At 44.4% G+C, this 25,750-nt stretch overlaps 1 protein-coding gene across 5 annotated transcripts; it reads right to left on the bottom strand.

Annotated features, from left to right (window-relative positions):
- Positions 1–2,449: 2,449 nt before the first annotated feature.
- PCF11 (PCF11 cleavage and polyadenylation factor subunit) lies at positions 2,450–23,896 on the bottom strand. 5 transcript variants are annotated; one of them, XM_061343330.1, is made up of 16 exons: positions 23,644–23,896; positions 18,841–18,966; positions 16,494–16,682; positions 15,900–16,091; positions 13,964–15,069; positions 13,509–13,698; positions 12,769–13,414; positions 11,226–12,682; positions 9,093–9,180; positions 8,314–8,433; positions 7,812–7,917; positions 6,591–6,774; positions 6,010–6,165; positions 4,218–4,310; positions 3,542–3,577; positions 2,450–2,959 (listed from the first exon to the last, which is right to left on the bottom strand). In XM_061343330.1, exons 1-16 carry the CDS (start codon positions 23,830–23,832, stop codon positions 2,747–2,749), a joined length of 5,091 nt encoding a protein of 1,696 aa, XP_061199314.1. In that variant the 5' UTR covers positions 23,833–23,896; the 3' UTR covers positions 2,450–2,746. The 5 variants fall into 5 exon arrangements, with proteins under 5 accessions (XP_061199314.1, XP_061199313.1, XP_061199317.1 ...); XM_061343329.1 differs by having other exon boundaries at positions 7,812–7,920; XM_061343333.1 differs by lacking the exon at positions 23,644–23,896 and adding an exon at positions 19,411–22,581 and having other exon boundaries at positions 7,812–7,920.
- Positions 23,897–25,750: the final 1,854 nt, after the last annotated feature.

Here is a 25,750-nt window from a genome sequence, read left to right on the forward strand (position 1 = left end):
CACAGCCCAAGGGGAGCTCCCCTGGGACTGAGGTTCAGCAAACAGCTGCTAACATTAATTCTGTGAGAAATACGGTCATTTTGAAAGCGAAATTACTGGTTCCCTAATTTTAGTGCAACTTCCCGTCAAAACTGTTATCAGATGCTCAAAGGAGGAAACTAGAATTAAGGAAGCATTCTGAGATGACCAGCTACCCAAAACTCAACTAAAGGAATCGAGTGAAGGAGAATATGGCTCACAACAGGGGAAGGAAGCAACTTCGTGCTTTCCACTGTTTCTGAGCACACAAACCCACCCTGTGCAGCCCCAGGGGGACGAGGGGGGCTGGCTGCAGGCAAAGACTGCTGCTACGCTGCCGCTACACCACCGTTACACTGCCCTTCCTCGCCTGCTCGGAGAATATCGAGCAATCCCGGTGTTCGGGGGGGGGGTCCCGGGTCAATGGGGTGGGTTTCGGTCGAGGGACCGCAGGGCCCCGTCCCGCGGGGCGGTCCCCTCATGGCTGCCCGCAGCCCTCAGGGAAGGGAAGCGGGGAAGAGTCTCACCGGGCGGGGACATGGCGGCCCCTCACAGCAGAAGCGGCCGCACTCTCCGTACCCTCCTCCTCGCAGCTCCCGACGCCGCTGAGGGGTTGCTATGGGCACGGTTATGGGCACAGCGGGCGCTCCCCGAGGGAGGAAAATGGCGGGCGGCCCGGCCATGGTGCCTGAGGGGAGACGGGAGCCCGCCCGCCTTCAGGGAGGCAGGGAGGCAGCGGGGTCCGTCTGTGTGAGCGGCCATGGGGGTGCCTGCGGGCGGCGGCAGCGCATGAGGGGAAGGACTTGCACTGCCGGGTGCAAGGCTTTAGGGCAGCCCCAGTGTTTTCATGGCACTCCCCAGCGAGAAGTGTAAGGTAAGGGTCCATTCTTACCTCCGAACCACCAAGAGGTATTTAACCTGTTCATGCAGGATAGTCATGCTGTCACGATTTGTACATCTTTAACCTTCTCTCTGCACTGACACATTGACAGGGTGCAAGGGGATGTTTTTTCCTTGCGTTTCCACAGTCCTGCTTCCAGGCAGGATGAACCCTTCCCAGTTGGATTTACAGTAAACATTGTTAATTACATGGACCAAGTAAAATCCATTTAGAGCTTTATTATCCTCATTGTGAAGTTGCCACAAATCCTCTTGCTGCAACTTAGATGTCCCTCTTCTGTCCCTAGCAGACTGAGTAACGCATTCCCCTTTTCTAACAGCCTTCAAACATCGGAAGACATCAATCACATCTCTGCTCAGTCTGCGCTGAGTTTGTGGGACTTACAAATTAAGTCTTCCAGGACATGAAGTGTTGGAGCAAGTAACAGAGGAGTAACTCACCACAGCACAGCCCACAGCCCACCAGGACTGACTTACACCCATCAACCTCATGGAAGTATTCTTGCTCCTCTAGCTTTTCTCTAAAGCTATTTTTAAGGTTGACATCTAACAGGGCACTCACAAATATAGCTACAGCCTTAATATGAGTCAAGGAATTACATCTTAAACTGCTTGAAGATGGGAAGAAGTTGTGAAGATGGGAAGAAGTCGCAGCCAACAGCAAAACCACCTTCGCAGCCCGTACATTATGCACCAAGAGCAAGTTCTGATCTCCCAACCACCCTCACTGCAAGAGTAATACCCTTAGACTGTGGTACTGCTCTTATTACTGCTTGTGTCTTGCTCCCAGCACTCCACAAATACACACGTGGCAGAACAAATACAACATGAAATGCACACAGCTGGATGATTACTTCCACTCCCCCACAAACCCAGTTTTGAAAGGAAGAGACACTCAAACATATGCTTAATTATATTTATTACATTTAAGAAATATTAACATCTCAGGATATCTGGTTTACCATCTAAGTCCAGTCATAAGCAACAAAAAGAAAAGTGTTAACCATGTTTCAAATGAGCATTCTTACATTCATTCCCCCCCCCCGCCCCGTAACGTAAAGAAAAGTGTTCAGCTGTATTAAATTCTTAGGTGGTTGACTAATGGAAGAAAAAAGAATCATTAAAAGTGTCTTAACTACCAGGCATCCTGGTTTGTTAAGTGGTTGTTGGCACTTGTGTTCACAATCAAGCACTCTGGTTGCTTTGTTATATTCTCCCCTTCCACCCAAAACTTGTGGTTTTTGGTTATTTTTTAGGGTTTTTTTAATTTTTTTTTATTTCTATCTGGATATGTAAGTTTGTTCAAATAAGTTTAGAAAGAAAAGAAACCTCGGGTTGCCTGTGAGACGTTCCTGCACTGTGTCCCCACCTCTGTGAGAAATTCCTATCACCTGTGGCATAACTGAAGGAAGATGATTTGCTTTCTGAATCTTACTGAGCCAAAAGTTCTCGTGTTAAGTTCATTTCAACTGAAAAAAGTACAGAAACGCTGTCTCCGTTTGATGGTGTGCATAAACGTTACACTCCCATATATAGCAAAAATAGCTTTTATTTATAATTTATATTTCCACAAGTGAAAATTGTACATTTTTTACATAGACCATTTCATTCCATTTCATTTTTCACGCATCGACAGAACTTTCACACAATGACACCTGAAACTGTGCAGGCAAGAAATTCAAATACAAAAATGTATTTATTAACCAAGCAGTAGTTTGAGGCCCTGCCTCAGTTGAACATTTTTATTTCATATAAAAAGTATTTGCCTTCCAGAGATAACACAGCAGCTCTTCTGTAAAAAAAAAGTATGTTCATACCTCAAGTGTATTTAAACAGACTCATCAGGTTCTGTCTTTATGTCTGTAGATGCAGGTGTGCTGCTCTCTTCTGCACAGGCAGGAGGGGTGTCGTCAGGTTCTTCTTTCACTTTAGGTGACTCACAGGGCTCTTCTGTTTCTTGCTTAACAATGTCCAACATTATATTTAATGGGTTTTCTACAGGGGTCTTGCTGGGAGATGGCGTGCAATCGAAGGATGATGTCTGCAATGCCAAAGTCAAAGCAGTATTAACACACATTACAGGAAGAATTTTTAGCTCCTTACCCCTTTTACTCTTTCAAAACATAAATGCATTGATGGTCAGGCACTCAAAACCCAAACTTCTATTTGATCAAGATCCTCAGAAAACAAATTTACCGTTTTAATGGCATTACTTTTCACAATTCCTTTGAAACAGTGTCATCCAATCAGTGGTGAAATGCTTAACACACTACCATAAACTACTCCTTGCCTCCCCCAAGGGAACTCTGACTCCCAGAACACAACACACTGTAACACCCATCTATTCCGTTTTTGCAAATTCCTCAGATTACATGTGTTACTTGACAAATGCAGGATGTGGTTTCAAACGATGGTTTCACTTCAGTCGTGTACAACACAAGCTGTCACGGCACACTGCAACACGAAATACATCCTGGCTAATTCTGTATTACAAACATGCCATGCAAGCCTTGGACAAGAGAAATGGGTAGCTCTGAATGCATCTGCTCCCTGCAAAGGCAGAGCTCCAGCAAACAAAGTGAAAGCCAAATGCTTCAAAAACCATGAAGAAGGATTCACTTACGTTTTGGTAATCTTCGTAGCAAGATGGATGGTAAATCTGAAAGAGAATGGTTAGATATTTAATTACAGCAGGATGATTGGTTACATACAGAACAATGTCAGTTACACATCATCACACAACAGTGCAAGCAGGCAAAGTATGGCATCAAAGACGACTGGGAAATGATTCTGTATTTATTTAGGGCAAATTATAATACAGGAACCTGGTTAAGTGCTGGGAATTATCTTATACAGCTGCATACAGAAATAAATGAACCAATTATCTACACCTATATAGAAAGATGTCAATTTTCCCTTCAGCACAGCAGTGTAAGGGAAGGCCAATGAGGCTACACTAATGCCGTCAGGACTTCATGCACTTCCAAGGGCTGGGATATTTATGTACCTGGAAGCCTGGAAAACTACCATGGGAACCCCCAGGAGAAACAGAGCCTTTAGAATCACAGGATCACAGAATGGTTTGGGTTGGAAAGGACCTTAAGTTCATCTAGTTCCAAGGCCTTGCCATGGGCAAGGACACCTCACACTAGACCATGTCACCCAAGGCTACATCCAGCCTGGCCTTGAACACTAACAGGGATGGAACATTTAGTACTAAACCCCTTGGCTTTCTCTTTCTTTGCTGTAATTCTGTGGGGTTTTACTATAAATATCACATGTGAGTACAATCAGATTACCTTCTCATCTACTCTAATAGCATTCTTCAGGTGCCACTCTTCCTCTTCCTCATCCCAGTATTGTTCAAACTGCTCTTGGCAGATTTCACAGCTCTGAAAAGTTAATACACAGTAACAGAAATAAATGACATTATTCCAACACCTTACTGGAACACACGAACTTCAGAAACCTAGTGACAGGCAAATAAGGGTCTTTTAAATACATTCAGACTACACCATGATCTGTCTTCCACACTTTAGAAAACATGAATTAGAAGTTATTTGAGTATAGTTCGCACATCAGCATCTGGCCCTGACAACTGCTGTCACTTGAGAAAGGGGAGTTTTGCCCTTTGAAGCCAGGAAGTCTAAGCACAACGTTTCATAACAATATAATGCTGGTTTACTGACATATAAAGACAACCTAGCACAGGGATTTAATACTATTTATGGCATTATATTCACTCTTCTCCTTAACCTGGAGCCTCAGGCTAAAAAAAACAGGCTATTTAAATGAAGTATTAACATTTTTCATACTTCTGTGTAAAATAATCAAACTGGAGAGCAAAGCACAGAAGGTACTTTTAACTCAGAACAAAGGCCTTCATTACCTGATAGCTAGTTGTAACAATATTTGTACTTGATTCGCCTACCAAATTTGTACCAATTCACCTACCAAAATACAGCTCTACAAGTGACGCTGAGATGTTTCTTTGTCCTAATGCTTATTTTCCACCAAAACAGAAATTCTGTGTAAAAGTATCAAAACCCAGTAAGCCCGATTTGAATGGCAAAGGACCATTTCCAGTTCACCTGCTCCAGTTTCTCTACAGAAACATCCATCAAATTAACACAGTCTGCCCATTTCAATGGATTGCTGAGGGGCGTAGATTTTACTGAACTGCAGGAGATTTACACTGCTATCCACGCCTGGGAAACAACCATTACACACACAAAAATACACCACCTGTGAGGTGGCTGCACAGATGCAAGAACAAGACTTCAGTCTACATAGAATCATAGAATGGTTAGGGTTGGAAAGGACCGTAAGATCATCAAGTTCCAACCCCCCTGCCATGGGCAGGGACACCTCACACTAAACCGTATCACCCAAGGCCTTGTCCAACTTGGTCTTGAACCTGTCAGGGACGGAGCATTCACAACCTCTCTGGGCAACCCATTCCAGTGCCTCACCACCCTAACAGGAAAGAATTTTCTCCTTTTATCCAATCTAAACTTCCCCTGTTTAAGTTTTAATCCATTACCCCTTGTCCTATCACTTCAGTCCCTAATGAAGAGTCCCTCCCCAGCACCCCTATAGGCCCCCTTCAGATACTGGAAGGCTGCTATGAGGTCTCCACGCAGCCTTCTCTTCTCCAGGCTGAACAGCCCCAACTTTCTCAGCCTATCTTCATATGGGAGGTGCTCCAGTCCCCTGATCATCCTCATGGCGCTTTCTGGACTTGTTCCAACAGTTCTGTGTTCTTTTTATGCTGAGGACACAAGAACTGCACACAATACTCCAAGTGAAGTCTCACGAGAGCAGAGAAAACGGGCAGGATCACCTCCTTCGACCTGCTGGTCACACTCCTTTTGATGCAGCCCAGGATACGGTTGGCTTTCTGGGCTGCAAGCGCACACTGAAGCCGGCTCATGTTCATTTTCTCATCGAACAACACCCCCAAGTCCTTCTCCGCAGGGCTGTTCTGAATTTCTTCTCTGCCCAACCTGAAGCTGTGCCTGGGACTGCTCCGAACAGGTGTAGGGAAACAATGTTCTTATCTGAACTAATAAAACACAAGCTGAAGCTTACCTCAACTGCTCCAGCAGGTCCTGCAGGAACACTCTGAAATTCCTTCTCTTTCGCAGCTTCTTGTGTCTTCAGCACAACCTCTTCATGAGCTTTTTCAAAGAACTGGCTCTTTGCACGCTCCTCGAGGTCAGCTATTTCCTCAAATTCAATCCAGTCCTAAGGAAGAAGGTTTCATTCACAGTCAGACTCTGACAAATAGCCAGAAATGGCTAAACAATAAGGGAATAAAAAAAGAGCAACAACCAAAAGATATCCCCCAAATACCATAATTCAGTGAATTCTCATCAGAGCTGCAGTGCTCCCCACATGCAGCACGAGCACAGTGGGTGCTTTTTCACAATGTCACACTTGTCAGTGCGATGAGAACAGCACCACTGGCCTCACACTGGTTACTGTTCGTCACACAATTCCCTTTTGTGTTTCAACAGGCATTTGAGAACTACTTGAAATATCTAAGACGTTGTTTACCACAGGCCAACTTGTGTGATGATGCAGATATCAACTGCAATACTACAGCCCATACATAAGCAAAACACAGAATCCAGCCTCTAATTTATCAAGCCACACATTGCACTACTTACTGTTAAACTGTAGTACCATCTTCTATGTGTGATTTTTCTGCTAACATCTTTTTCTGTCCGGTTCTGACGATAATGCCAATCCAAATGATCCGCATAAACATCTGTCTGTGAAGTGGTGAATCTCATTCCACACGAGTAACACTGAATTCCAGTGTACAGACGATTTATAACGCTATCATAGCGCCTACAGAAAGAGGTGGAGAAGAATTCCTAACATTTCTTTGAAAAGACGCAGGTAAGAAGTTGCTCAGTAAGTTGCTCATATGTCCACAAGAGAAAAAACATGAATCTACTGCACAGCCAAAGCACACATGTAGATAAATTCTTCCTCATGTTCACAGCACAACCAACTGGAACATTCCAATAAACAAATATTAACCCCTTATTATCATATGAGAAGCTTTCTAGTGTTGTGTTTCGTGTCTACTAGTTTCATCAGCTAATAGTGCATAAAATCCCTAAAGCCTAAATTTGGCTCAGCTTTGCAAACTACTGCAAAGGTGGTAAAATTAACAGTCATGCAGGAAGTTACAGCGAGATGACAGGAGGGCCTCAAAGATGCTCTGATGACTGGAGCACCTCTGCTCTGGACAGTCTAGGAGAGCTTGGCTGGGTCAGCCTGGACAAGAGAAGGCTCCTGAAGGGGAGACCTTAGAGCAGCTCCAGTGCCTAAAGGGGCTGCAGGAAACCTGGAGAGGGGCTTTGGACAAGGGCCTGTAGGGACAGGACAAGGGGAATGAATGGCTTGAACCTGCCAGAGGGGAGACTGAGACGAGCTCTTAGGCAGAAGCTCTTCCCTGTGAGGGTGCTGAGGTGCTGGCACAGGGTGCCCAGAGAAGCTGCAGCTGCCCCATCCCTGGTTCAAGACCAGGTTGGATGGGGCTTGGAGCAAGCTGCTCTAGTGGAAGGTGTCCCTGCTCGTGGCAGGGGGTTAGGTGAACTCTAAGGTCCTTTCCAACTCTAGCCGTTGTATGATTCTCTGTATCATCACAACCTTACAAAGTAACAACATGCAACCTGTGTAAAGATAGCTTTTCCCAGGTTAATTTTCCATCTTTGTCCTCTCTCAAATTCTCTCAGGCCACTATAACCTGCAGGTCCTCTCAGTCACAAAATGACATAGAATCTTTCAAAAGCTCTCAGCTGTCTTGGATTAACTATCTTAGGTACACCTATGTCATTCACTGTTACTGCACTGTAGACTCGTTCTACTATACTCACTGTCTTAGTTCTTCAACAGTGAAGTTTGTGAGGTCTGGGACATTTTGATCTTCATTCTGGTCATCATCCTCCTCTTCAGCAGCAGGCTGGGCTGATCCTTCATTCACTTCTAGACAGCATAAAAGATATTTTACCAAAATTTCAGCACATCATCAGAAAGAAGTGACGTGCTCCTGACAGCTATCTTTACTCAACTGTTAACAAATACAATGTCACTATGCTAAAATACACATGCGCAATAGCCAAGTCAATCGTCTTCTAACATCATTAACATAAATAAAGCATACGAAAAACTACAAGCTACTCAGAATTTCAAGTCAAAAAAATAGATACTAGCAGTTTACTCTATCACACACTCTAAATCCCTTCCCAAAACCAAAGTTCAGTTTAAAAAACCATGCAGGAGTTCACAACAGCTCTAATACTTCGCTTTATACTTCAGTTGTGGATAGGCTGAGTAGTTAGAAGTTAGTTAGTAGTTAGAGTGGATGGATCTACATACGTGCTGAAGTGGAGTCAGTTTTTGACAGTTTGAGGATCCCTGTTTTCAGCAGTTTAGCAAACAGCTCATTGACATCAACCTGCCCAAGGTGGTTATCAGGGTATGAATGTGGAACGGCTCCTGGGAAAAAACATCAACATTCAAGGAGACAGGAAGTTGCATCAGAAAAATCACTTTCAGCTGCATGTTTCAAAACACACTTTTCCTTCAGCCCCTTGTTTCTTCCTTTTTTATTCCAAATTATTTATCAACTCTCTTTGCTTTATCCCTAATCCTTGGCTAATTTCTTCCTCCACAGCAGAAGTGCTATTTAAGCTTGCTGCCCATACAGAGATTCCTACTGGACAGTGGTTACTGAAATGCAGCATTTTCTTTATTTAATGCTTAAATATTTCACCAACACCAATCCACTTCATCCCCTACTTGAACTATTTCTGACTTTTAAAAATCTTTTCATTACTGACCACTCATGCACCCATACAGATTGGGGCTTTCCAGAAAAGCAGACAAAATGTATTCATTTTCTCTTTTTCTTTAAGCACAACTACATACCAAACCCACACAGGAATGAGAACTAGTGAAAGCCTTCACTCTTTGAGGGAAACCCCTGAAAAGATGAAGGTACTATAGAAACCCCATCCACAGACACCTCACTGAGGAGGCTTCCCTCCATCCACACAGACCTTGTACTGTGGAACATTATCAAAGGGTCATTTTTGTGGCCATCAACACAATAATCCAAGAGAAAGAAAAGGAAGATCACTGGTTTTGTTACCCACCTGCAGGGTTCTGAACAAAACCTCCAGGATTTGGCAAATACTGTTGACCTTGGCCATAAGGCCCTCCTTGAGCAGACATGAGAGAAACCTGTGAAAGGCAGCATTGAAGTAGTTTGTGTACAATTTGAAGTTTCCTTTTTATAATTTTATCATTAAGATCTCAATATTTCTCAGTATTTTCATACACGTTAAATTCCTTCTAAAGTCAGTTTGGTATCGAAAGGTCCACAAATGACAACATAAACTTTGCCTCACTTTCACTACAGAAGTATCAGGAACACTTACTCACTTTGCCTAACATTTACATTAGAACAAACCAAAAACCCCACCCAAACCAAACAAGAAACTCCAAACAAAGCCCAAACCAAACCAAAATCCCCCAAACACCATTTCTTGTAGAGCCATGAGCCTTCAATCCCATTTTCCAAACAGTTCTTCCTTTTAAATTGTTCCTGTCCACCAAAAGAAAGCTCATCACAAAGAAATTAAAGAAATCAATAAGGGCCTATTAACAAATGCCAGGATCAGTTCTGATCTAAGAACTGAAACAGCATTCACTATATGACACATACGAAAGCAGAACTCTTACAGCAAACCAGCCACAGTGATCTTCAGGTAGAAAAACAGGTTTTATAACATCCTTGTAATAAAATTGGGGTGTTTTCCCCCCAGCTGGGTGCTTTCTGCATTTACAAGTTCTTTAAAATCTCACTGCATTAGAGGTTAGCAGGACACGTCACCTGCTTTCACACAGTAACTTAACTTTTCATGTTCCATTATTATCCCCAAAAGAAAAATGCTTTAAAATCTCTCCTCTCCTGAAACAACATTGTTTCCACTTGTTATTTTCCCCTGTTGAAGAGAGCGTTTCAAACAGGGGCCTCAGCAAAGACAACTGAGCTTTTAAAGCATGCTGGTGCCAAGTGAATTTTAGAAGACTATAGTTCAGCAATCACAGAATCATAGAATTATCTGGGTTGGAAGGGACCTTAAAGTTCATCCAGTTCCAACCCCCTGCAACGGGCAGGGACACCTTCCACTAGAGCAGGTTGCTCCAAGCCCTGTCTAGCCTGGCCCTGAACACTGCCAGGTGCCACAGCTTCTCTGGGCACCCTGTGCCAGCACCTCAGCACTCTCATAAGGAAGAACTTCTTTATATATAACCCGAACTTCTGTTTCAGTTTAAACCCATCACCCCTTGTCCTATGTCTACAGTTCCTGACGAACAGGACCTCTCCAGCATCCTTGCAGGCTCCCTTCAGATACTGGAAGCTGCTCTGAAGTCTCCAAGCAGCTTCTCCAGGCTGAACAATGTCTGCTCTTTCTTAATTCACCCCAGTTATATGTATCTCTTTAAACCTGCTTGTCACCAGTACCAACAACTGCAAAGAGACAACGGAATTTTGTCCATTCCAGTTCTATACCTCTTAGAAAATGGTGTACATTCAGTTACATTGTAACAGCTTCCAATGCCTAAAGGGTGTTGGAACAGGAAAGCTGGACAGGGACTGGAGAAGGGAGAATGGCTTTAATCTGACAGAGGGGAGACTGAGATGAGACATTAGGTAGAAGCTCTTCCCTGTGAGGGTGCTGAGGCGCTGGCACGGGGTGCTCAGAGAAGCTGTGGCTGCCCTGTCCCTGGCAGTTTTCAAGGCCAGGTTGGACACAGGGGCTTGGAGCAACCTGCTCTAGTGGAAGGGGTCCCTGCCTGTGGCAGGGGCTTGGAACTGGATGAGCTTTAAGGTCCTTTCCAACGCAACCCATTCTATAATCCCAATGTTATTTTTTAATGCTTTATACAGAATTTACTTTTGTGCAAGTATAATAAGATACCACAGGCTTCTAATTACCTCATTTTTCCATTTAGAAATACTAATTTCACTGTCATATTCTGAGCTATGAAGTGATTGTAAAGATCCAGTATTTGCTTTAATTCTTAAAAATAGATTATTCAAAAATAGCACTGCATGTCCTTCTTAAATTATCTAGAACCTACGGAAGCAGGATGACTCTCAGCTTTAAACTGGCTCTCATTCCACCAGCTCTTTAGGAGAACCTTCCAATTTTTAGAGGAAGAAAAACCTGCTAATTCTCTACACAGGAAGAGTCCACAAGCAAACCATCAGCTCTTACCTGACTACTTCCCATTGGCATGTTATTGAAGTTTCCATACTGAGGACCTTGAAGCCCTTTTTCTTCAAAGTAATGCCCAGCTGCTCGCAGTGGGAAGTTCTGTGCTCCAGGCCCAGCTGGCCCATTGAAATTTGGTCCAGGTGAACCATCAAAGAGATCAGGTCTCTGGAACTGCATCCCATGAGATGGTCCATTGTAGCCATGGCCAGGATGGTCAACAAATGGACCACCCTGTCCATATGGTGACAGTTCTAGTCTTGAGGCAGGATGGTTAGCTACATTTTCAAAGCGTGAACCTTGAAGGCCAAGTGGCAAATCAAACCTAGAGGCTGGCTGGTGAGGTCCATCAAATCTTTGAGGTATGGCTGTATCAAAACGTGGTTGTGCCTGTTGGCCAGGAGCCCTTTCAAATCTTGGACCAGGTGCTCCATGGATTCCATCAAATCTTTGTAACAAAGACAACTGTCCAGGCTGACCATCGAATCCAGCTGCGTGACAACCATCAAACCTCGGGCCAGCCCGACCCAAAGGACCATCAAATCTAAGTCCAGCTCCCTGGTGTATTGGTCCATCAATCAACCTAGGACCTACACCTGGTCCTTCCAATCTGAGCCCACCACCTGATGGTCCATGTGGCCCATCAAATCGGAGTCCACCACCTGATGGTCCATGGGGCCCCATGGGCCCCTCAAATCTGAGGCCACCTCCAGGTTGACCATGGGGCCCCAATGGCTGTAAATGTGGCCCCTCAAACCTGAGGCCACCCCCTGGTTGACGATGAGGCCCCAAGGGCTGACCATGGGGTCCCTCAAACCTGAGACCACCCCCTGGTTGACCTCGAGGCCCCATAGGTTGACCATGAGGTCCCTCAAACCTGAGACCACCTGAAGGCTGACCACGGGGACCCTCAAACCTGAGGCCAACTCCTGGTCCTTCAAATCTAGGACCACCTGCAGGCCCCTCAAAGCGCAGTGGCCCACCTATCTGCCCAAGAGGGCCCTCAAATCTCAATGGACCTCCTCCAGCACCCTGTCCTGGAGGTCCTTCAAACCTCAGGGCCCCTGCCAGCTGCCCTGGTGGCCCATCAAATCTTAGGGCTCCAGCTCCCCCTGCTCCTGCCAGCGGTCCATCAAATTGAGATGCACCCGCTCCCACCAAAGGCCCCTCAAATCTCAGAGCAGCCTGTCCAGGTGGCCCATCAATTCTGGAACTCGCCGCAGCAGCAGAAGCATCACCAAAAGGGCTTCCTTGTCCATCTACTCCAACCCTTGCAGCAGCCTGTCTAGGTGAGCCATCAAATAGAGGTCTCTCTTCCATCAGTGCACTTATCCTCTGCTTTGCTTCAATGCCTCCAAATCTCGATCCTGGACTTTCTGGAAATGGTGCTTTCTCTGGATCTTCAAACCTAGCTCTTTTAAAACGTTCACTGAACGGTGATCTTGGCTCCTCTCGAACACCTAAAAAACCCAGAGCAAACCAGGTAAGTAACTAGCAGTATGTTACTGAGCATTTAAGCGATGTAAACTAAAGGAAAATCACACACCAGCTTGCCCAAGAAGTTGTCTTTCCTCACGATTATCGAATCTGCAGACTGCATCACCATCTATTTTCTGGAACTCTGTGGATGTGCTTTTCCCCTGCTGTCTCAGAGCATCTCTGAATTCCTCTGATTCTCCCCAGCTATCATAAGGATCAAAGTTCTTAGAACCTCTTGCTGCCTTAGTAGCATTCTGTTCCTCAAGTCTTCGTCGACCCTCAAGTGGTGAGAGGTTATCAGCAAAAGGTCTGTTAGTGCCACTTACAGGAGAGTGTCTCCTCGCTCTCTCCCCAAATGGCTCTTTCCTATCGAACTGTACTCCACGCTTGGCTTTTGCTTGCTCACACTCTATTCCAGAAAGCAATGCATCAGGTAAATGATAATCCAGAATATCATCAGGATCCAACAGATCAAGCCTTGACAAGGAATGCTGAACTTGAGTTCTTTTCAGTTTAGCTTTATGTTCGTAATATGTTAACTCTGCATCTGACAGAAGAGGTTTCTTTTTCAAACCACATTTTTCCTCTGTAGGGCTATCCCAGACATTACATCTGTGCTTTCCTTCCTGATACTGGAACAGCTGTCGAATCTGATGAGCCACCATGAGGAACTCATCCTGTGTTATTTCACCCGATGTCAACCGTTCATTGGCCTAGAATATAAAGTTAAAGGTTTAGACTTCCAAAAAGCAAAGCAAACTACATATATCCAGGACAATTCTATGAAGACAGACTTATGGTTATTACCTTCTTAAGTAATTCTCTCTTGCTTGCAGATGTCAATTCCTTGGGAATCTGTAAATTGGCATCCACACTTAACCGGTGCTGCTGCTTTGGTGCTCGGGGTGATAGAATTCCTTTGCCAGCAGGCCAATTTTCCCGGTGTCTTTGGTGAGGAGATTTACCAAGTGCTTGGTGCTCTTCATTCTGCTGTGTGCTGAAAGCAAGAGTAGATTTAAAATACAGATTACTTCTTTATTTAGGACATGATTGTTACATTCCTATTAGAACTGATGATGGCAAAACAACACTATCACCTCAGAATCCAAGTATACACCATTTCCATATTTCACCAGTAGAAATACATTACACTGATCAATTTTAACCATCTGAACATTGCCTCCTAAAGGTGGCTACATTGAAGTCAGCAGCAGAATCTCCGCTGACTTCCAACAGAAGTTGTTTTAAAGATAGTAACTTACTTTTTGTTTTCTTCCCAACCAGATTTCCACCTCTTGCCTGATTTGGATCCTTGCCAGTTCTCTGCATTCTCCTTTGGATCAGGAGAAGCTTTAGTAGAATGCTGGCCTGCTGTTTCTTGAGGCCTGTCTTCTTGGGCTTTTTTCACTCTCCTCGGATCTCGCACCTCTTGTTTAGCATTCCTCTTAGTCGAATTTCTTTCATCTCTTGCTGCTTGTGTGCTTTCTTCAGCATGAGACTGCTTTGCACCTATCTGACGGATCTTTCCAATTTTTGGAGTTGATGAAGTAGGAGATAAGCTCCTAAGTCTTCTTTTTGGTGACCTCCTCTCCCGTCTTTTTGGAGAATGTGTAGATGGTGACCGTGCCTTAGGAGAGCGTGATCGTGACCGTTTCCTATTACTCGACCTCCCTTGTTTCCCACCCTGTTTCTCTGTCTCCTCTGTACTTGTGTCTTGTTTCTGAACAGCACCATTGATGACTTTATTTCTGCTGCCTGCTGCTCTGTGTTCACTTGTCTTATGTTCCTCTTTTTCCTTCTTCTCTATATTTCTCCTCTTTTCCTTCACCTCCTCCTCTTTGCCATCTTTATCTTGAAGATGTCTTTTCAGTCTTGGATCCCGCTTACTAATATCAGATACTTTCGTGCTTTCACATTCCTGGCTTTTAGTATCTTTAGTACTGGGCTGCTTATTTTTCAAAGGGGATGGTGATTTAGATTTTGTTTCTGACTGCTCAAGTTCTTTCTTCTGTGTTTTTTCACTTGTTTTCGATTTCTCCTGCTTTGTTGAGCTCTGTTTCTCAGATTGTGTTGTTTTACTTGTCTTGGTATCAGACTGACTGGTTGTGCTTGGTGGAAACTCTTTCCTATGAGACTGGTCTTTACCATGAGAAGAATGTTGACTCATCCTATTAAGCCGAGGATCTCTGTTTGCTATTTTGACATCATGAAGTGGAGGACTTGGGGATGGCTTGCTTTTTTCAGATTGCACAGCAGTCTGATGAGGTGCTTTAACTGTCATATGAGGTGTGGAAGACATGTGTTGCTTAGAAGGTGCTGGAACTGAAGCTACAGATGATGATCCTTGCTGAACGCTAAGAGATACAGCCTGAAACAGGAAAACATCCTGCATTAATCTGCATGACACAACTACCTTGAGATGTTCATGTTCGTATCTCAAAACCAAAACTATAAATGAAAACATCTTGAAAGTTATGAGTCACCCATTTAACTGAAAATGACCCACTGTTAACTGCAAGTGTTAAACTAATGCAGTGCCATTACAAAAGATGAAATTCAAATATAATATGAACCAGTACTATGAAGTCAATACTGTAAAATCTGTACTTTAGGCACATGTTCTTGTTACAGTGTTAGCTTTCTATATATTCCACACACTCAAGGCAACTAAGATGCCAAGAAGCTGATACAATGTTCAAGTTTCTATGCCTCAAAAATGCTTTATTTTGGAATCATCAACTGCCACCACAGCAAGACTTTCAGTTACGAATGTAAACCAATAGAGCTTAACCACCATCTTCAGATGGTGGCATCAAACCATTTTGACCTAATGAGGAAGGTGACCTTGCTTCCACCAATCAGGCTTCCCCATTCTGCAAGAGCAAATATATTTGAAAAAGCCTTGCTTGATATGAGCCACAAGAAGAGGTGGAAGAAGAAGAGGCAGGCATCATTTTGGAGAGAAGTTAGAACGCAAAATACCAAGAACTTCACCTTTTTTTAACCTCTGAGTGGAATTCTTAAGGATTTTAGGTAATAAGTAACTGTTCAGAAACCCCAAATCAACTTGCACTGCTCTAGTGCTAAAACAGCTACCTGCCCAAGGGAAAAGCAACACCGTAGTTACCGGCACACCTAAGCACTGTCCAGGATAAAATGAGACCCAACTACACAAGTTTCACCAACTCTCCTACTCACCAACTGTGCTTTCGTCTGTTCCAGCTCCAGCTCTAATTTTTTTTGCTGAAGTTCTAACAACTGCTTTTGCTTTGCAAGCAATTGCTGCCTTATTAGTTGCTCCTGTGTCAAATTCTTTTGTATTTCAGGAACAGCAGGAGGAGTAGAGGCACCAGAAGTTATAGCAGAGGTAGGCGTAGCAGATTCCTCTGGCTAGAGACACAATAAATGAAAGTTACATTTAAAATCCTGGTGGCATCAAACAACTCCATCTCCTTTAAGTGCTACCATGATCTAGTACTGGCACTTAGGTTTGTACAGCAGTTAGAAATTGCATTTTTAATGCAAAATGTAATTAAAACTATATAAAACTTTTGCTCCACTGTAACTTTCTGCTGTGACAAACCTGTCGTCTATTATAAATTCACCACGTTCCAAAATCAAGAATAATTTTGACACACACAAACCAAACCCAGCAAATACTCTCAATTCAGAAATGCCTCTTACCTGGCGACAAAGGTTACTTCATTCACAATCAACTGTCAAAAAGCAGCACACAAACAACGAAAATGACACGTTTTACCATCTGTTCATAGAAGAGGCAGAAACACTTACCGATTTATTTAAAAACTTAGGATTCACATGGATGCTAGAAGTATTCACATTTGGGGGCAGAGGTTTAATAGGCCAAGCAGGATCTAATGAGTTGACTCTGACATCAAGTGCATACAGTTTCTTCAAAGGAAAAATATCATCCCATGTGGAGCGTAATTTAAATAAACTTTTCCTAGTATTCTCATCCACCTAAAACAATAAAACAATTCTATGGCTTGTTAAGTTAATATAAAACAATTTCTTAAACTTTTCTGTAGAACTTAGTTCATTCATTTCCTAGTTCTAGCAACAGTTTGCTGGTTTAAACACAGAATTAAAGCAGTGCAGATCATACATCTATACCAGCAGAAATCAGTTAACAGCAGCTCAAATGTGGGACTGTTGTTTCAAGGCCACTGGAAGGTTTTACTGCGTATTACCATTCTCTGAGAATTTTCTTTCAACTTTTCCATTACCAAAATTCTCATTTTATTTGCCCAATTTCTGTGGAAAAAATACAGTAACAAAAATATTGAAAGGCAACAGCCTCTGAGACAACACACTGGTCTGGTGTTTGTGCTAACTGGAGTACAACAATGACAAACAGATCAGGAAACCACAAACTCTGTGCACAGGAAAGGTGTTTTGCTCAGCTGGTCAGCCACTGAAGGACTTTTTTCCCCAACAAATGCCACAAAAGGACTATTTTAAGTTAACTGTATTTCAGCTCAGCTGCACAATTAGACCCATCTGTGAGCCATAGATCAAGAGGACCTGTAGGACCACTGCCCATTTTATCTCTTCACAATTTGTTTGGATCATCATGACAGGTAAAAGTTGGAAATTTGCAGTAAAGCAAAATACCATTCACCTCATAACTTGAGTAGTTCAATGAACAATAAATGAAAAATATTTGAGAAGAAATATATGCAGCTGTCTTAATGTCAATGTCCCAATTCAACCATTAAGTATTGACTTTGTGGGTGGGTTTTGCTGCAGTTTAGTCTTTAATATGTTACAGCAAGACGTAGAATAGTCTGGGAAGAGCAGGAACTTCAACAAAAGAAATTCCTACTTAGTTACTGGGGGGGGGTCCCTGTAAAATTTTTAGTGAGAGGGCTTGGAGTTCACTGCAAAAGGTGCAAAAATGACTGAGAAGTTTCTGCCTTCATCAAGTGTCCACTGACTGATAAAACAGAACTTGTAATAATGTCAGTGCTGGAATTCTACTTGCATCTTTCAACACAAGCAGTTATGCTATTAGAAGCGATTACTTTACACAATTCATTAATACACATAAATAGTCCTAGTTAGTTTATCAGACAGTTAACCTATAGAACTCTGAAAATCAGTTATTATCCAGAGCTTCAGCTGCAACATTAAATGCAACTCAGTAAAAAAAATACATTCACAATACTGAAAAAATAGAGTATCTACCTATCTACATACGAGAGCTTAAGTGTTCTGTGATCATATTATCATCTATTCCTTATTTCATTATGTGTATTACATCTGAAAACCATATACAAAGCATAGTGGGATTTCAGATCCTCACTGATATGTAGTGACAGGTAAATACACAAACATCTCATTCATACGAGATGCAACTCTCTTAAATCATAGGAAAACACAGAAGCTAACCCTTCATTTCTGATCCAACTTAAACCCATTCAAGTCCAGCCTTCCAAAAACTGGACTTTGATTTGCCTTTCTTACTGGGAAATACGCAGAATTACTGCCTGGGTTTAAAGATCAAGAGCAAAAATTAAAAGATACAGCAACAGTTCTCAAGGTTAAATGAAATTAACCATATTTGTCATGTAAAAGAGCCATACATTCTAATACCCTTCTCCCCTAGCATTTTTTTTTCCTTCACATCACAGACCACCAGGAAAGAAGTGGATATCAGTGCTATTCACTCTTCACAGTTTAAGCACTCATTCTGCGTATCACAAATCAAGTAAGTCAGACAAATCTAACCACAGCAGAGAGAGGCTCTGAGGAAATCCACCAGAAACTGATTCTCAGTCTAGTCTTCACATAAAGACTAGTTATCTTAAAACTAAACCAACAATTCGTAGTTAATTGGTTTATACATGACAGAAGGTCCATCCAGGTAAACAAAACCCTATTGGTAAAATCTTGCCTGGATATAGGAAAATTATACATGGTTATAAACCAAATCAAGACTCTGCTAACATGCAACTCACATGCTTGGTATTTCACAGTACATAGTACTGAGACTGACATCAACCAACCAATCTGTATAGTTCAGCACTCAAGAAAACCCCAAATTGAAATCAAGTATTTATTTTACCAGGAACACGTATTTTCTTAGAATACAGAACTTTTCTGAAAGTGTATATACCTTTTCAAATACACAAATAAATGTTGCAACTAGGTTTTTAGTAAATGCAGTAAGATACTCTCTTCCGACGTTCTTGACAATGGAATCCATAAGGTACATAACAGGAAGCTTCTCTGATGCAGGAGCCTGGAGTAATAAGAAGAAACTGAGAAGTTTAGTACAACAAAAACACATGTTAAGCTTTTTAAATAGAGGGATTACCAATCCCAGAAATACAGACCTCTCTTTTTGGTTGCCACTATAAACACCAAGGGAATTGCCTTGGGAATTTTTCTGTTTATACAAAAACTTAATCTGGAAAATCGGTAACTCAGTTCAAAGTATAGCACGGTGGGTCTATCACACAAAAAAGGAACACCTCAGGTTATTCTGTCTGTGTACCAAAGCTTGGGAAAAGGCAAAAACAAAAAAAAGAAAAAAGAAAAAAAGAAAAAAAGCCCACAAGACAGTATTGCTGCTATGTACTGATGGAACCTTTGGAAAGCCACTTGAGAAAACAGGTTTTTAAAGTTAGCAGGAGTCAATCAGTAGCACTTCAAGGAACGGCTAAAAAACGTTTCTAATTCAAACCTCCTGAATGCTCAGTTTTTTCTGGGTTTCACAGAACTCAAATCAGACTTCTGGCAAATAGCCACAAGCAGGGAACTTCTGTAGCTGTTGAGTATCAGTCATTTAATAAACCACACGTAGAACAGGTCACAGTTATCTCAGCATAATCCACACAGATAGAGGGAGTCCCACTCTCTGCAGGCACTTGCAGGCAGTGACAGTCCAATTTCCAGAGTGCATGCAAAAACGCAGTCACAAGGTTCAAAATCCAGAGAGAACTCAAGTATCTGGTCAACCGGGTAAAGGCACAGACAAGCTCGGGAACTGCAACCAGCAAATTGCAACAGAAGGGAATCTTCATGGACACAGCTGCTACAACAGGAGGCTTGGGTTTTGTTATCTGTTTGATTTATATCCAGTTTCAAAACTTGTAACAAGTTTGTGCAAAGGTGTGGTGATGCTGGACCACTACAGCGACTTCTAATGTACACAAAGCACTACCAGCCTGATCAAGGTGGTTTTAATGCCCACCACTGGCTTTCACAAAGCAGAAGGCACAACAAAGTTCCAGAACACGTCAGCAAATACACAGACTTGTGGAGAAGGACACGAAAGACACCACCACAAGCTGTGTGTTGACTGTGACCCCCTTAGAAGAGCATCCACTTGTAATACTTTTAAAGTCCCATTCACCATGCGGTGAGATCAGGATAAAACCAGAACTCCGCTCACTGCTCATCTTAAACAGGACAGGCTACTGGGTTCATTAAGGACACCGTACATCACAGCCCCTCATCCAGACAGGTGTGTGGAAGTGTTCTTGCTTTACAATGTTAGATTTAATTCCCCTTTTAGGTGGTTCACAGAAGGGCACCGGTCAACAATACTTTTATATGGGTAAAGCACAATGTTTCCTCACCCTTAAATGTGTATTTATTTACCATGACCTGAAACTTAACATTGAAGAGGGCAGAATTCCTTGTTAGTTGGGGACAGGGAGGGGAGCGCCTTTGAGCACACTGAATGAAGTAAAAACAGGCAGGTGCTGTACTTTGTCCATAAAAAGACAGGATGCAGTAAAGTTAACCAAATTAAGTTAAATGCAGCACACTAAAAACCTATCTTACACTACAATGTATTCAATTTGTAAACAAGCTAATATGCAAGCGTTAGAGTAACGGCATCTCTCTAGTGCCAGAAATCAAAGCCCCCTGGGTCTACAGCTACTTAGTATTAAAATGTTCATGGAATACGGGTTTGTTCTTTCGAGCAGCCTGCACAGTGACACATTAAAAACACTAAGTTCTGAATCTATGCCTGCAGAAAAAAAAAGAGAGTGCACTATTCCTGACTTTTAAAGTCAGCTGTTAGAGAAAACAAAGAGCTGTCTCAGAAGTGTCTATGCCAAAGAGCTACTAACATAGTATGTTAGACTCATTCCATCTCACCAATGAATGGAAATAGTTCACTATACGCAGAGAAGGTTTAAGTTTGAGACACTGGGGAATCATTTAGTAGCAAAAGCAACGTAACATTTAACTGTCACTTTCATTACGCATCAGACTGTTAGAAGTATTCATACACGGAAGCACTGTCGCCTTGTAAGGAAGCCTATTTCAAACTATGGCACAGATTAGCATCTTAGCAGCACACCCTGCTTCAAAGCTAAGCTATTCAGGTGTCACATTTTAAGAACCACGACTTAAAATATGGTCAGAATATTTAAGCCTTCCCTCCTGGAAATGTTTATTAGGTATCTAGCCCATACTCCAGTAACCACTCAAGGGAACCCCAGATTGGAAGGGATTTTGTTTTCAGGCGGTCTATACAACACCCCCTAGCAAGAAAGATGCCCGCTACCGAAAGGCACCACCACATCACCACCAGAACACAGAACACCACTAACTGAGCTCCTCCACTTTAAAAACGTCATTACAGAATTCCCACTCTTCCTTCAAATAATGTTGGAAAGCTACTGTTGGAAATGTGTGGCTCTTTTTTATTAGTTTCCTAAAAGACTTCAAGTTTCAAATCGGACCCCAAGTCACAAACTTGTGCAAAAACTGGTTGTTTTTTTTTAAAAAAGAACCTTGTACACAAAATGGGTCTTAGAAAACAAAGTCTGCCCTATACAGTGGTAAATAAAAAGACAAATACATATTTCACACTTTTTATTTACAAATAGTATCATACCAGTCACACATTTCAGAACCATTTATTCAATTCCAAAGCAGACCACTCGAATTTTACACTAAACAAACTTGTCTCCAAGGCAACACTTTTTAAAAGTGGCTTAGCAAAGGAGATCACTTTCCCAGAAACAACTAAAAACTCGCCTTCGATAAAACCACAGTCACAAACAGTAACTAAGCACAACTAGCCATTGATACAGGAGTTTAGACATCTTGGAAAAAAAAAAAAGAGGAAAAAATATAGAAATCACACTTCAGGGCAGGCTCTGAATCACCCAGAAATGAAGAAGAAAAAAAAAATATCACAGCATTGATTATTTATCACAAACCATTTTATACACATCCACTGCCCTTTAGGAGATATAATGGTGAGATCTATTCGGTTAGTAGGTCACCTCCCCAAGGAATGGCAAAACTCAGCCACTGGCAGCATTTAAAAGCAGACTGGAAGAGGTCTGTGGAACACTAAAAAGCCACCCTGCATTGATAAAAAGAGCAACTTATTAAAGAGATCCTTCCCTCCCCATCATTAGACAGTACAATTCTCACCATTATAAACCACGATTTCAAGCCAAAGGGAAAAAAGCCTTTGAACACGTGAGATCAGAGGGAGCAAGGGAAACCACGGGGGAGGGGTGACTGGCACGAGTAGGGGAGGAGGAATTGGAAGAAGAACCCTTTTCTTACAAAAAGCTGCTGTTAAAAAGGTGCTGTAAACCCCCCTCCATGTGCTGTGGCTGACTGATGTCAGCAACTGCCTGGGTTGGGCTCAGAGGGAGCCTCCTCTTTCCCTTCTTTTTATATCATGTGCCTTTCAGACGCCATGTTAGGATCCTACAGGCTGCTGCACTTTCTAATGTCGGGGAGAATTCTTCCCCATCCTTAACCGATACACTTCTCTAACCAAGATAAACACGCACACAAACACTGCCGTTAATCGGGGCACAGAGCACCTGGAATCCAAACAGATTACCCCAAAACCCACAGAATTTTCTCTAGAATCAGGAAGAGCAAAAAACAACCTCCCCCCCCCATTACCACCACACACACTTCTCTATCCGGAGCGGATCATCACCTTTCAAACTTTTCTATAAGATAAGGGTGCCCACCCCACCAAAATTAGTATCTCACTGGGAAAATCGCCTTAACTGATACTTGTAAGTCATTGTATTTAGCCCTTCAGAAGTGGACAATTTGCGTGCTATGAACTTAAATCTCTTTGAACTACAAACCACCCCCAATAAATAAAAGTAAAAAATTAAAAGACCTTCCACAAACTGTCCCCATCGACCCCTCTCTACCGATCGCGATGTATTCGAAACCACTAAACTCAAGGGTTTAGACACCAGCCTAACTGCACGCTGGCTCCATGTAAGGGGCAAACCCAGCTCCAAGGGCGAGGTGCCGCTGCCCAGTCACTGCCAGGCCGCCATGTTGTGTCTGTTATTTACACGGGGCTTCAAACGCGAGCTTGCATTTGGCGGTGGGGCGAGTCCCAAACCCTCCCTTCTACTGCCAACAGGGTGGCGCGGGGCTGGTCCCCTCCCCCGAGTCCCCTGCTCCCTACGGGGTGAAGGGTATTAGAAGCGGCAGCCTTAACTTGGCGATTAAAGAACACCCCCCCCCACCCCGTGCTCCCTGGCCCCAGCTGAGGCACGCTGCCTGGTTCCCCACAGCCACTCCGGCCTCTTGCTCCTCTCCCATCCCTCCACCTCAGCCCAAACCCTGCTCTCTCTGCTCGCCCCCTCCACTACCTCACGTCCCCTTGATCCCCCTGGCTCGCCTTCTTCCCGTCTATACCCGCCCCGCCGCTGGCCTCCTCTCTGCCTCGCCCCGCTTCCCGCCCCTCAGGCCCTCTCGCCTCGCTGCCTCTCCCCGTTCCCTCCGCTCTCCTCCTGCCTCTCCCATCCGCCCGCCGCTGCCGGCTCCTCCCGCACCCCTCCTCACTCTTATCTCCCCCACACGCCCTTTCCTCCTAGCCCCGGAGGCCGCCCTAGCCCGCTGCCCCGGCCGGTCCCCCCAGCAGTATAGGTAGGAGTAGTAGTCGGTGGAATATAAAAACCTTGGCGATTTGCGCCTCGATCAGGGAGACGATGTCCTTGGCGAAGGGCACGTTCTCCTCGGCCAGGATGGTCAGCATGTTGATGTGCGGCTTGCTGTTGAACGTCAGGTCCTCCAGCGACGACTGGTAATCGCGGCACGCGTCCTCCCGGGCCTCGCTGCTACCAGCGCTGCTCTCCGGGGCCGACATTGCTTTCTCCGACCGTGGCCCCGGCAGCAGGACCCGATACCCAACCGAGCGACAAGCCTCCCTCCCCGCGATTCCCCCCTTGCCGCCGACCGCCGCCGAGCGATGCCGCCCCCCCGCCGCTGCCGCTGGGCTCCTCTACCGCATCCTCCGTGCTGCGGCTCCCGCGGGCTGTGGCGATGCCGCGTGTGCTGCCGCTGCCGTCGGCCGCCGCCGGCTCAGTCTCAGCGCTCACAAAATGGCGGCGGCGGCTCGCGAGCCTCTTCCTCCAGCCGTTGCGTCATGTGAAATTGTTCTACGGGAAAACGGCCGGCGGCTTGGAATGCCCCTTTTGTTCGCTGGCTGCTCTCCGATTGGCCGGCGACCCTTCTGCTCAGACGGCGATTGGCTCGTCCATCACTACTGCAGCTGATTGGTTCCTGACCTAAAGCTCCACCCCCGCCCTGCTGTCCTGACTTGCGACTGGCTGCGATTCCCTCACCCCCTACCCCCTCCGGTGACATAAAGCTCTGCCTCTTCCTACCGCCTTCCCTGGCTGCCCTGAGCGTTGATTGGTCCCCTGTGTGATCCCGCCTTTCCTCTCAGCTCTCCAATTGGACTTCTCGGCGCGGACGTATCGTCCCGCCCCCCGCTCGCTATTGGGCCAGGCGTTGCCGTGGCAGCGCCGTTACCCACCGCCCCCGGGTGGGCCTCGGGCCTGGAGGTGAATGGTGGCGGGCCGTGCGGACCTGGGGGTCCCTGGGGAACGGTCCCTGCACCGGGGAAGCGGAGAGCGGGGGCTGCCGGCAGCCCCGTACCGGAGGGATCGCTCTCTGCAGCCAAGCGAGCTGTGCCAGGCCGCAGCACTCGCGTAGGCCTGTCAGCGGGACGCGGCCTTGTCCTCCTGAAGGGTGGCGGTGCCCCAGGAGCTGTGGTCCGCGGTGATCAGGGGTGCCCGGTTAATCCGGGTGTGTGCCTACCTCATGGGTGTTGTCTGTCTCAGCAAGTGTCTGTGGGCTCCCGGCTTCACAGACTCCCAGACTGGTTTGGGTTGGAAGGGACCTTAAAGCTCATCCAGTTCCACCCCCCTGCCACAGGCAGGGACCCCTTCCACTAGAGCAGGTTGCTCCAAGCCCCTGTGTCCAACCTGGCCTTGAACACTGCCAGGGATGGGGCAGCCACAGCTTCTCTGGGCACCCTTTGCCAGCGCCTCAGCACCCTCACAGGGAAGAGCTTCTGCCTGAGAGCTCATCTCAATCTCCCCTCTGGCAGGTTAAAGCCATTCCCCTTGTCCTGTCAGCACTTGAACCTTTTAATTGGTCACACCACTGTTCATAGGTCTCAACAGAGCCTTTTCACTTTACTAATAATAGGACTACGGCAGTCAAAAGTAACAAAACCTGCCCTTGATCACCAGATTTGCTCAAATGAAGTTAACTTGCTTGCAAACCATCTTAAGGTATAGCCGTTCCCTCCCTGCACTGCGTATAACTTGCTAACTGTGCAGAAGTGTTGGCATTTGAAAGTAGGTCATTGGCAAACGCTTCTTTGAGACACGCTTTGGAAAACACATTCTATGAAAACATTTAAATTGAAAAATACATATGTATAGTATATAATAAGTATGAATATAAATATGTATTTATGTATATACATATAAACATAAATATAAACATAGATATATAGATATAGATGTGTGTGTTTGTATATATATAAATATATACATTCTGCAAGTATAGGAGAAATATAGCAAAAATGGAGACCTAGCAAATTTCTGGTAAAAACTGCTGTTTGCCATTTTATCTGGATAAAAACGTTGGTTTCTGTGTCTCTATTTATATTCTCTTTCTGAAAACAGGTGGTGTTCAGACCAGCGAAGAAGGACAGGAAACTCAACAGCATCTTTTGTTTGCCCATTGAATTGTGTGTTCGTGTTTGTTCC

The sequence above is a fragment of the Neopsephotus bourkii genome, unplaced genomic scaffold (genome assembly GCF_033783945.1).
Source record: "Neopsephotus bourkii isolate Nb327-2 ecotype Australia unplaced genomic scaffold, CSIRO-AGI_Nbou_v1 NB_1825, whole genome shotgun sequence".
Taxonomy (NCBI): Eukaryota; Metazoa; Chordata; class Aves; order Psittaciformes; family Psittacidae; genus Neopsephotus; species Neopsephotus bourkii.

Coding starts and splice junctions, on each gene's coding strand:
- PCF11 (XM_061343329.1), bottom strand. CDS start 23,832: ATGTCGGCCCCGGAGAGCAGCGCTGGTAGCAGCGAGGCCCGGGAGGAC. Junction 6,775..7,811: donor ACTGTTGAAGAACTAAGACA/GTGAGTATAGTA, acceptor CTCTTTCTGTAG/GCGCTATGATAGCGTTATAA. Junction 6,166..6,590: donor GATGGTACTACAGTTTAACA/GTAAGTAGTGCA, acceptor CTTCTTCCTTAG/GACTGGATTGAATTTGAGGA.